General features: G+C 40.4%; 1 protein-coding gene across 1 annotated transcript in view; it reads left to right on the forward strand.

Moving 5' to 3' along the window:
• TMTC1 (transmembrane O-mannosyltransferase targeting cadherins 1) overlaps window positions 1-12,831 on the forward strand; it is a 269,956-nt gene that overhangs the window by 210,026 nt on the left and 47,099 nt on the right. Inside the window, 1 exon segment of the mRNA XM_025455512.3 lies at window positions 1,793-1,936. Within this exon segment, the coding sequence (XP_025311297.3) occupies window positions 1,793-1,936 (144 nt within the window).

Raw genomic sequence — 12,831 nt, forward strand, 5'->3', positions numbered from 1 at the left:
CAGAGAGCTTTGTTCAATGTCTTTTCCTGCACCCCCCCCCCCAAAAAAAAGGTTTCTTTAAAAGGAATTTGAGTCCTGGCTGTGATATGCTTTCTGTAACATTCTTAGACACAAGCTTCCTAAGAGACTTTTGTGGCCATGGAGTGAAGAATGAGCAGATACAAGAGCATCTTGCTCTCATCCAAAGCTCTGATATCCCTTAGTGGCATCTCAGAGAGAGAGAGCCAAGGACTTGCTTCCCTTAGAACTGTAAGGCCAGGGGTTATAGGGCTACCAGGGACCTCAGGTTGTCTTTGCCTGAGTGAAGATGACCAGAGAGAAGCAAACAACAGTGCCATGTGCTGGCCCAGTATGTTTTCCTTTTCCCAATTCCTCTCGTATCTCTCCCCAACATCCTCTACAGCCATTGAGAGTAATTAGAACTTTTGTGCTTGGGAGGACATAATATACCTCTGAATAGATTCTGTCCCTTGTCAGTCCTGAGGAACATCACCTGGCATGGGCATGTCTTACTGAAAATACTATTTCTCAGGAATGTTCTTTTTTTTATTTTTCCCCCTCAGGAATGTTCTTTGTGTTCACTGCTGCTCTAGAAGGGACCGGGGAAGAGAGGATTCCGTAATCAAATAAACTTAGGAAACTTTGAGTTAAACAAAGATTTAAAAAAAAAAAAATGAGACTTGTCTTGGCAGCCTTTTAATAGGAACCTCTTCTGTCCGCAAATATAACTGATCTTAGAAGGTGCAGAACAGAGTGGGAGGGGGCAAGCATGTCATTTGATTGTCAAGAGATTTGACAAGTACACATCCTATTTTTATTTCTTGTGCATTATCTTGGCTTTTCTACAATAAGAGCCAGTTCCATGAGCTTATTTAAGCACTCTGGGTGACAGAGACGGAGTGAACCTCTTCGTCTGCTAAATATTCTGCTCTAAATATAGCGGAAACAACTAAACTATGTAGCTGTGCGGATTTGCCTTCTTTATGGTTTTGAGTTAAGGAAGTAGATTGATTCCCTTCCTTCTTTAATCAGCATAAATTTGGTTTACTGATGTATCCCCAAGCCTCCTTTACATTTGCTTTTGAACATGGGAATGCTACTTTCACTTCATTGTGCATTATTTAATTTTTTTTTTAAGCGTTTGTCAGGATTTTCATTCTGAGAACTGTATCAGGCCAGTTGGTACCAAATTACAGTAGGAGGAGGGAAAGGAGATAAAATGGAAAAAGAGAGCCAAGATGGAAAGTCATTTTAGGGATAAAGTTTATTTTTATGGGAAGACATTGTATATTATGCTTTCTCAATGATGATGGTCTTTCTAATCCCCCAATCCAAATATGTGAAGATGCCTTCACCTGAGGAACCTCCAGCATCTCGTGTACATAGTAGGCCCTATACAGGCAGCTGCTCAGCAGTCCACCAGCCCAGAAACTCAGAAGCAATGAGGCAATGAGAATTTTCTGTCAAAGCAGATCGAAAGTAATTATAGGCTCCAAAGGACTAAAATTTGTTTAACCCTGTTAGATTTGCATACTGTTTATTTTCGTACCATGTGGGGGTTATTTACTTATACCATTAAGGGTCAAATATGTGCTTCTCAGCCATATCTATATGCCTGCAGCTGCACACATAAGATTTCACATGGACAAACCATTAAAATAAAGGAAGAACTCCGTGTTTCATTTTGGTTGTGGCATTCCCTGGGGGGCGGGGGGAGCGGTGGAGAACAAGCAAATTATGCCCAGTTTACAGGTTTTTGAACAATCATGGCTGAATAGTTCTGACTTTTCAGGTTGTATCCTCGCCATGCAAGTGCCCTGAACAATCTGGGAACACTGACGAGAGACGCAGCAGAGGCAAAGATGTACTATCAGAGGGCTCTCCAGCTAAATCCTCAGCACAACCGGGCTCTGTTCAATCTCGGCAATCTCCTTAAGTAAGTAGAATGTGTACCTTTGATCAGGCGGTCTTGAAAATTTTACGAAGGAAATCCTTTCCTTCTTAATACTCATCTGGTTGTGCTACTGTCTCCTCTTCCCAGAGTGGAATAATTTAGGGTTTTCAAGCTTTGAGATGAGGTAATAGTCCTCTGAAATAATCTATCCCTTATCACTCAAAAAGAGTATTTCCAAGAGTGTCTCTGGAAGTGTCAGTTCTGGATGTTCATAGGATGCCAATGGGTGGGGGGGGGGGGGCATAGCTAAGGGTTACATGGTCAGGTAAATTTAGGAAATGCTGAGTTAGACAAAGATAACTCCTCCTCTTGCAAGAACCTTTAATATGCTAAATGCTCTGTGAATCTTCAGGAAGGCAATATCGAATACGATATGATATTTCCCAAAGTCAAATTTTTTTGGTAAGGCATTTCCCAAGTATTCCACAAATATACTTTGGGCAAAGCACTCATCTAAGAAGAGTAGTGTGCTCTAAAGCTGCATCCAGGGATCCCTGGGTTGCTCAGTGGTTTTAGCACCTGCCTTTGGCCCAGAGCATGATCCTGGAGTCCCAGGATCGAGTCCCACATTGGGCTCCCTGCATGGAACCTGCTTCTCCCTCTGTGTCTCTGCCTCTCTCTCTCTCTCTCTCTCTCTGTATCTCTCATGAATAAATAAATAAAATCTTAAAAAAAAAATAAAGCTGCAACCAGATGACACAACTACAACTCATGTCCAGCATATGCAAGCAGTAAGAAATGAAGCAAGGCCTGCCTGGACTTAGTAATGATAACTCTTGCTCTTAGGGAGACCTGCCAGGTACAATCAGTCATTGGTGTTGGCTTTTCACTCACTGCCTTGGAAGAGGTTCATAGTGTAATTAGTATCACTGAAACCTAGAACAGGGGTGCTTTTGCATCTTGTATTTTTATTAATACAATCTAAGCGTGTTGGTGATGGTGTTGGCATCTGTAGTTTTGGCAATAATGAAATGGTGGAAGTTACGGAATTTGCTTCTAAGCTTAAGAAAACGGTGAAAAGATCCAATGTGGAAATAGGATGAACAAGGTTTGAAATGAGATGGTAGTGATGTATTTATCTCAGCTTATTAGGATGCTAACAATCTACAACACTTACTGGAGGACTCTAGGTGGCTCGGTCGGTTGAGCACCTGACTCCTGGTTTCGTCTCAGGTCATGATCTTGCTGAGCACCGAGTCGACTTGAGATCCGTACCTCCTTCCCACTGCCCTCCCCACCAAATAAATAAATAAATTTATCCATCCTTAAAAAAAATCTCCATACTTCCTGCATTGGTTTCTGAGTCTCTCAACTTCTAGAGCACTCATCTGGTACCTTACAGCTAGCTAATGGTTTGCTTTGTTCTCTTGTCCTCTCCCTAAAAGGATTGTCTTAATTGCCTCAGTAACTCCATATGATGCAACTTCTTCACCTTCCTGTGTACTCCTTGAGTTTTACATGTATAGATAGATCTTAGTCCTTTCTCCTAATGTGTGTGTTAATGTGTGTTTTTTATTTAATCCCATTTGGACAGAAGTATTGAAGTGCCTTAATTATAGAACAAGCTAATATGGTATGATGTGAGAGGTGCCATCCTAAGTGTGAAGTTCTAGGTTTAGGGTTGGCTTTGTCCAGGTACAGGAGCACAAAATCAAGGAATACTATACAAAAGTAAGTAAATATGGGGAAAGTATGATTCAAATGAGAGAAATAAAAGTATAAATCAGCAAAAACCAAATAAGCTGAATTTTTCAAGTTAGATAATTTTTTGTTACAATTTGATACAAATTGAGAATGATGAAAAACAATCTTAGTTGTTAAATGAAGTGGTACACATGGTGACAGAAAAGTCCTTTTAGTACTAGTCGGCTCCTATTAAAAGTAATAACAGATCAAGAGATGTGGGGAAAATGAGTTCTAATTATTACAGATAATAGTTGCAGGTCAATGGGCTGCTTCTATTTTATTCTCTGATTTTTATGAGCTCTTTTTTTTTTTAATGTGAAGGTTTTGTGTGGTTTTTTTTTTAAGATTTTACTTATTTATTTGACAGAGAGGGAGAGAGAGACCACAAGCTGGGGAAGCAGCAGGCTCCCTGTGGAGCCAGGAGCCCCATGCAGGGCTTGGAGCTTGACTTGGGGCTCGAACCCAGGACTCTGGATCATGACCTCATCTGAAGGCAAACTCTTGACCTACTTGCCACCCAGGCACCCCCTTATGTGAAGTTCTAAAGACACATCTTTTTAAGTCATTGTTACATCTGTTTTTGTCCTGCCTTAGAGGTCAAATAATTTAATGACTGGATAAAGTCCTATCAGTATCTTTTGGGGTACCAGAATTACATAGTACTGATTTTAAAGACCACATAGATGAGTATTTTTCCCCCAAAGAGCCAGCTTATTTTTTTTTTTTTAAGATTTTATTATTTTTTTTTCATGAGAGACACAGAGAGAGGCAGAGTCACAAGCAGGCTTTATGCAGGGAGTCTGATGTGGGACTCGATCCTGAGTCTCCAGGATCACGCCCTGGGCTGAAGGCAGTGCTAAACTGCTGAGCCACCTGGGCTGCCCAAGAGCCAGCTTCATGGCAGTTCTTGTAAGGAAGGATGTCCTGCAGTTATGATTATCGTATTGTGCTGAATGGAGCTTTACTTAAAAATGACAGCCGACAGTCCTTAAATTTCATCTTGCCACTACCTGAACAAGAGATGCACGCCCTAACCTTCCTTTTCCACATATTATTGCCATTAACTATTATCTTGAAAAAAAAAAAAAAACTATTATCTTGGATGAGTATATGTGAGTTAAAAGGACAAAGAATTATGTTTTGGACCATGGTAATGGCTATTTTTCACAGTAAGAGGGACTCCTGGACACTAAACATGGGATTTTTTTTCTCTCTTTGTCAGAGATTTTGTCAAAATCAACTCTTGGTGATTATCCAAACCAACAACAATGCTTTATATTTGTGTAAGCCTCTAGTTTTCTGAGTGCTTTTTTTTTTTTTTTTTTTAATGAGGCTCTCCTAGTAACTCTTTAAGGTAGACAGGGAAGAAGAGGGAATAAGGGTCCTGAAAAGTTGAGTGCCTTGTACAAAGCCACTGTTGTTCACCTGTTGCTCCTTTGATTTGCATCAGAGAGTGGAGTGGCTGTATCCACATAGATTATTCTTACAATCCAGTGGAATAAAATCATGATAACAGCTAACATTTACATAATACTTTGCAGTTTATAGATAAGTGTTTTCTTATGCATTATTTAATTCAATCTTTTTCACAAAAGGTATTCTCATCCATATCCCCATTTTACGAAGGAGAAACCAAGGCTCAGAAATCTTATGTGATGTTGGCCTAGGCCCTGGCAGGCCCAGAACTGAATCCCTGCCCTTGGACTCTGTTTTGTTCACTTTCATTTACCCATGTGCCCAAATAGCTCTTCAACCCAAAAATTACTTAATATTTAGCTATTTAATGGCATGTGGTTGCCTCTTGGGAGAAAGGCCCATCATGGTTTTTTTGTTTTGTTTTGTTTTCTATAAGGAAACATGTTTGTTTACATTATTTCCCTCAGTAGCAGAGAGAGTTGACTCAGGAAGTAGAGCTAATCCACATTTAGTTACCTCTGACTTTCATTTCTGCTTTCCTTAATATATGTCTGCTACTAAGTAGCAAGGGTTGAAGACAAAAGAAACAACAAAGATAAGGATATTTTATTTTATTTATTTTTTTAATTTTTATTTATTTATGATAGTCACAGAGAGAGAAAGAGAGAGAGGCAGAGACATAGGCAGAGGGAGAAGCAGGCTCCATGCACCGGAAGCCCGATGTGGGATTCGATCCCAGGTCTCCAGGATCGCACCCTGGGCCAAAGGCAGGCGCCAAACCGCTGCGCCACCCAGGGATCCCAAGATAAGGATATTTTAAATTGTGTTTGATCTGATCCATTTTACTATTTGTTTAAAATTTCTACCCCTTCTGTTTTTCATGAGGCAGCTGAGTTTTTTTAAATTGTGCCTCTTTTTTTTTTTTTTGTAATCTAGAAGTTAAAGCTCATTCTGAGAACCTAAGCATATGTTCAGTCGCAAGCATTAGATTGGATCATCCTTGAGAGCAGGGTGCTGTCATTATTCCTGTTTTGTAAATGAAGAAAGAAAGGCTTGGAGAAGTAATGTGCCAGGGTCCCTCAGTGAAGAAAGAGAAGGTGTGGGAATTGAACCTACACCTGTCTGACCACACTGGATTGCCTCCTTGCGGCTCACTTCAAAAGTGATATACAGCCTTGAGCAGCCCAACAGAAATGTAATGAGAGCCAGAATCTGTGACTTAAAATTTTCAGATCACCATATTTCAGAACATAAAAAAGGTGGAATTATTTTTTTTTTTTATGGTAGTCACAGAGAGAGAGAGAGAGAGAAAGAGAGAGAGAGGCAGAGACATAGGCAGAGGGAGAAGCAGGCTCCATGCACCGGGAGCCCAACGTGGGATTCGATCCTGGGTCTCCAGGATCGCGCCCTGGGCCAAAGACAGGTGCTAAACCGCTGCGCCACCCAGGGATCCCTGGAATTAATTTTAATAATTATTTTATTCAAGTCTAATATGTCTAAAATATTATCATTTTAGCATGTAGTTACTATCAAAAATTAATTTTAAAATTGAGCATGTAAAAATATTACCAAGCCAGTAATATTTTTTAATCAATTATTTTTTTTTTATAATCAATCTTTGAAATCTAGTATATGTTTTAAACTTACAGTCTATCTCAGACTCGTTGTATTTCAAGTGTTCAATAGCCACATGTGGTTTGTGGCTGCTGTATTGGACAGCACAGATCTTTATGAATGACCTTGACTTTGAAAGAGATGTAAGACTTTGTCCAGGCCAGAAGCTCTAAATAAAATGTGATGCTGTCAGAACAGCCCAGAAATCTTACAGCACTGAAGACAAATTTCATTTGAATTCTTGGAATTCCATGACATACAGCTTTAGACCTGATCATAGCAATAGATTTCAATGAATGTTATTCAAATATATTTGGCCTCTTTCATGACCATTTCACTGGACTTTGACGCTAATCTATTATGATTCTGTGTGGCATGTTTACAGTGTGACAGATTGATAAGGAACAGCTTTCCATGCCAGCATTCTTAATTTATATTAATTATTGTTGGCTTTGCTTAGAACCTAAAATGTAAAAGAAAATAGGCAAGATTAGCATAAACTTTTTATGGATGAAAAGAGAAGTCCCTGATGGCTCAAGAGAATATAATTGAATATTTAAATTCAGGGCATGGGAAAATAGTTTTGTGACTGCTGTGGTAAAATAGTTGCTAGTGTTTGCTACTGAAACAGAATATGAAAAGAACCTCTTAAAGAATTACGTCATACCTCCCTCATTGCCAAAACTCCTTTCTATTCACATGATAGGATATGGGCATTATATAGGTATTACAATAAGTATTGTAATCAAAATACAGAAGAAAGTGAAGTGGGATGTCCAATAATTGAACTATATAGAAGTTGAATTTGAAAAACAAAATACATTCTATAGTCTGATCCTTTAGAAAGTTTTTTTTTTTTTTCAAGATTTTACTTATTTATACATAGGAGATACAGAGAGAGAAGCAGAGACCACAGGAAGAAGGAGAAGCAGGGTCCCTGCAGAGAACCCAATGAAGGACTCGATCCCAGGACTCTGGGATCATGGCCTGAGCCAAAGGCAGATGCTCAACCGCTGAGCCAGCCAGGCACCCTGAATCTTTAGAAAATTAAATCCTAAAAAATAAAAGAATATGGAAAGAATGGTGATCACTATCTTTGAAATAAATTTAAATGTTTGAGATTAAATTTCTTTTTATCTCTGGCACTAGCTACACCACCTTTTATTTTATAAAAAGGAGTTGATACATTCAAGATAGTAGTACTCCTCTACTTTTCAAGCAAAGCCTCAGAGAATCCAAAATTTCAGTCCGCTGGATAAAGAAAAGCTTTTTTTTCTTTTTTTTTTTTTTTAAAAAAAAAGCTTTTTTGAGCTGCTTTCCACCACAATGGGATGTCAACTTCGGGTGGGCAAGTTCTGTACTCTCCCCTCCAAGTAAACTCTCTTACTCCTTGCCCCCATTCCCATGGTGACCTGTTAGTATTCCAGGCATCTCCAACCTTATTTCTCTGTGGTCTCAATCACATTACATCCCTTCCAGACATGAATCCATCACCCAGTTCCTCTGCCAGCTTCACCCCCAGACCCTCCAGTTCTGCTCTGCCTTGAGCACCCACCTACATGGCCATGCAGATCTTTTTCTTCTCTACTACCTGAATTCTGATGTTCCCCTTTGACCTAAGTCTCTCACCTCCACCCACCCTTCCCTTTCCCCTCTGTCATTCCTGCTGACCCTTGGATGGGATTGGGATTGTGACCTGCCACCACTAGTTCTTCTCCAACCATGCTCAGTTGTCTTTTTTCTAAGAGCTTCGTATTGACATGACTTCCATGACTGGCGTGATTCCTCTCCTACTCCCACATTCCTACCAACCCTGCTCTTCACCGTTGTTACAATCTCTGTTCTCTCTGGTTTTTATATTCCTGATTTATAATTCCATCTCTTATTTATCCATTCATTAATACATGTGACATCATCTTAGACTCTTGCACACCTTAACCCTCATTTACTTACCTGACCAGGCCTGCAACTCAGGTTATCCCATTGCCTGCATTTTGCTTTTCCTAGACCAATATTCCTCAACTCCTTTTCATTATCAGCCCCCACCCTCCCCCCAGGAGCCTTTGTAAGCATTTTTTCTTACTTCTTTCCCAAATAAATGCTCAAGAATAAGATTTGTTAAATAGTATTGAGCTTTGGGAGACCACAAACCATCGAGTTTTATTTTTTATATGTAATCTAATTGTATCTTCACTGCACACTTCCACTCCAAGAAACAATTTTCATCTGTTAGGAATAGATGCTCTTGACCTTCTTCCAATCTGTCAAATGTTGGGGATGAGAAATACAAATCTGGGTTGAGTAGGACCCAACAAACTCTGAAGAGCAGAGGGTTTTGAAACAAAACAGGATCGGGGGTTAAGGCTGTTAGAGATTCATCCCTTATCATCTTATAGTATCTCCCAAATATGTTTTCTTTTCCCAATACATGTATCCTTCCCCTCCTTAGTGCCCATACACAAACCCAGAAGATAATATCATCTCTTACTTTTCCTAAGAATAGTCAAGTCATGCAAGGTCAACTTGCGCAGCTTCCCTTCTTCCTACCACAAAATTTCCTGCATGTTCACAGACTCCCCCTTCTTTTGCTCTTCTGGGGAAGATGTGTCTTGCTTCCTTAACAAGGCCAGTGCTTACATCATGATTTTATGCATTGTTGTTGTTTTTAAGTTGAGCCATAACTGACATGGAAAAAAAAATGCACAAATCTGAGTTTTGACAACTCTAAATACTCTTGTAATTACCCCCAAAGTAACATGAACAATTTCCATCATGCCAGAAAGACCCTTCATGCTTCTTCCCAGTAATTCCCCCTGCCCCCTCCACCCCAGGCACTTGTTATTCTGATTCTTTCCACCATAAATTAGTTAGCCTGCCTTAGAACTTCATTTAAAAGTGATCACTTACCATGCACTTTTTTGGCATCTGGATATTTTTGCTCAGCATAGTGTTTTGAGTCTTATTCCTGTGGTTACATGTTACATTTCTTTTATTGCTGAGTAGTATTCCATCGTGTAAATAGACTGTAATTTGTTTATCCATTTTCTTGTGGGTGAATACTTGTTTTGTTTTGTTTTATACAGGTTTGAGTAATTGTGAATATTCATGTTGTGACTATTCATGTCCTAGTCTTTGTATGTTTATTTTTCTTAGGTAAATATCTAGGAATGGAATTGTGGGTAAATGTATCTTTAATGTGTTAAGAAACTGCCAAACTGTTCCTCAAAGTAATCGTACCACTTTCCCTCCCATCAACAATGATGAGGAGATCCATGTGCTTCACACCCTAACATTTGGTATTGTCAGCTTTTTTTTTTTTTTTAGCCATTAGTAGGCAGTAGTATAAAATCCACATGTGTTCTTGATTCTATTTCTATCCCCTTCCCCCATCCATTATTGTGGGCTTGATCTTAGGTCTTCAGATTTTTCCCATTCCACACATTTCTGTACACCCCAGATTCCCCTAGATGATCTGTGTCATTTCAACTATTCATTCACGTTCTCTTAACTCCTTCTGAAATTTCTCCCATCAGATTGGTAAGAATGGTTAGTATTTGGTCCTTCTTCCTCCTCACCTGTTCATTCCCCTGATGTCTCTGAAATGAAGAATATGCCACTGTTGACCTTGTCCTGCTTTTGAAGCTCTTTATTTCATTACCTGTATTGCAACATGTTTTTTTTCCTTCTATTTCCAACATGTATGCTTCTTCCACCCTCCCTATAAATTGAGGGGCACCTGTGAATTTTGTTGATCATCCATTACATACACAGAGTCCAGATGTCTCAGCATTTAGGACTTTCCATAATGCTGCCACTTTCGTCTGTCTTTTCCACCACTCTCCCATGCTGTGTACACCCTGACACAGTCGCACTGATCGCTTGCCAACGGATGTGAAATACGAGCCTTCAAACTTCATTTGAGAGAGAATATTACAAAGGTTTTTAAAGTAAGAACTCTTCTAGCTCATCTAAAATACGGCTTCATTTGCATTTTTTATTTTTAGAGAGGGGTGGGGTAGAGGCAGAGAGAAAGAGGGAAAGAATCTTAAGCAGGCTTAAGTGCAGAACCCAACACAGGGCTCAGTCTCACAACCCTGAGATCATGGCCTGAGCTGAAATTGGATGCTTAATTGACTGAGCCACCCAGGCACCCCTCGTTTGCATTTTTATCTTCAGTTCACTGTTTGTACAAAACTGGATTATCTGGGAAATGATAAGAATGTTTACCTACTTCCTCAAGATTTGGGAGTTATTTGTGTATACACAGATTGCTAATTGTTAAAATATTTTTGTAAGTATCTCTCCCCCACCAAAACTCTGTTCATTCATGCTGTGATTGCTAATGAGTTGAGCATGAGTGGGTTGCTTTAAATCCATAGTACGTTTGCAAAGAACGGTCCCTTTTCTCAATCCCCTCTCATGCTGTCACGGCGGCAGTGAACACTGGTGAGGCCAGAAGGCAGCCTGCATGAGAAACCCAGTGAGGGAGTCCAAGCTTTAAGGAACCCCTGATTCTGTTTACACTCTCTTGAAGGAATTGAAATGTTTTTTCTCTCCCTGCATAAATATTTCTGACAGGATAATTAAACGGGCCAGACTGCTTTGTCAAGTACCAGAGTGCTCAGTGTTCTCCCCTGTCCTGAAAATTATATGTGCCCGCCCCACCGCCACCATCCCTAAGCTTCATGAGTTTTCCTGGCTCTGTTTACAGTCTGGTCTCCTTAAGATCCTGTGCTGGGCTCTGACTTGGAGCAACTCTTGAGTAGAGATGTAGCTTGAAGAAGGTACAAGTCAGTTAGAAGAATAAGAGAAATGAACAGGGAAGTGTTGAATTGCTGTATTGCACACCTGAAACTGATAGAACACTTTATGTCTACTAACAGGAATTAAAATAAAAACCAAAAAAAGGGAGAGAGAAATGAGGGTAACCAGTGGGAATTTCTTCTCGCATGCAGTGTCTTACTCTAGGAGAACAAGATCAAGATAAGCTTTTTATCTTAAGTCCAGTAGCTCGATTTTGCCTTGACACAACAGGCTACATTTGGAATATAACTTGTTCAGGATTGTCAGGGGGCTTTCAGATCTATTTTTAGCTCTGTGTGGGCCAGGAGGAGAAACACGAAGGGCAGAGAGAGGGATATGCATGTTCTCCACGTGAGCTCTGGCCCACACTCACCTGTAGTCTGCGGGGAATGTGCCAGAAAGCACTGTGGGAACGTGAAGTTGGCCTTGAAGTCTTCCTCCCAGCTTCCTCTGCTCCGAGGACCCAGCCTGGTGTTTTCATGCCCCTGTCTGCTGGGCAGCATTGCAGGGCTCTCTGCCCTCAATCTTTCTGCCACTTCTCCTCCAACAAGTGACTAGCATGCCAATAACTGACACTCGCATGAAGAATTACAAAGCCCTTCCTCATGCCTCGTACACTTGCCCACTCAGGGTGGTCAGAGGATGGACACCATCACTCTCCCCTTAGAGACAGGGCACAAGGCAGGGAGGGGAGGGCTAGGAACAGTAAGCTCTATTGAGTGGCACCTCCAGAGCCAGCCCTTTCTCGTACCTCTGGCTATCACCTGTCCCTGTGTCTCTCCTCAGGACTAGGAGTTGTGGAAGAACTTAGTAAGTTTGCATCTCAGTTCGGCCATGTTGTAGTGTGTTTTTGGGAAAACATTTTTATTTTGCAGTGCCTCCAATTACTCACTTATAAAGTGGGAACTAGGGAGGCCTGGGTGGCTCAGCAGTTGAGCATCTGCCTTTGGCTCAGGTCATGATCCTGGGGTCCTGGGATCGAGTCCAGCATCAGGCTCCCTGTGGGGAGCCTGCTTCTCCCTCTGCCTGTGTCTCTGCCTCTCTGTGTGTCTCTCATAAATAAATGAATAAAATCTTTAAAAAATAAAATAAATGGGAATAATACTAGTAACTTCTTTTCATGAGTAGTGAACATGAGAATGCATATAAGTACTTAACATAGGACCTAGCCCCCAATAAAGATGAAATAAATTTTAGCTACGATTAATTATTAGCCCAGGGACATAATTTCCCACTTCCAATTTGAAGCTCAGCTTCTTGGGATAAAATGAATAATGAATCAGAAGTAGATAATGCATTTTCTACCCCTGCCGTTGAACAGCTTCAGGCAATACTCAACCTCCTTGAGACTCAGTTTC

This window comes from Canis lupus, chromosome 27 (genome assembly GCF_003254725.2).
Source record: "Canis lupus dingo isolate Sandy chromosome 27, ASM325472v2, whole genome shotgun sequence".
Taxonomy (NCBI): Eukaryota; Metazoa; Chordata; class Mammalia; order Carnivora; family Canidae; genus Canis; species Canis lupus.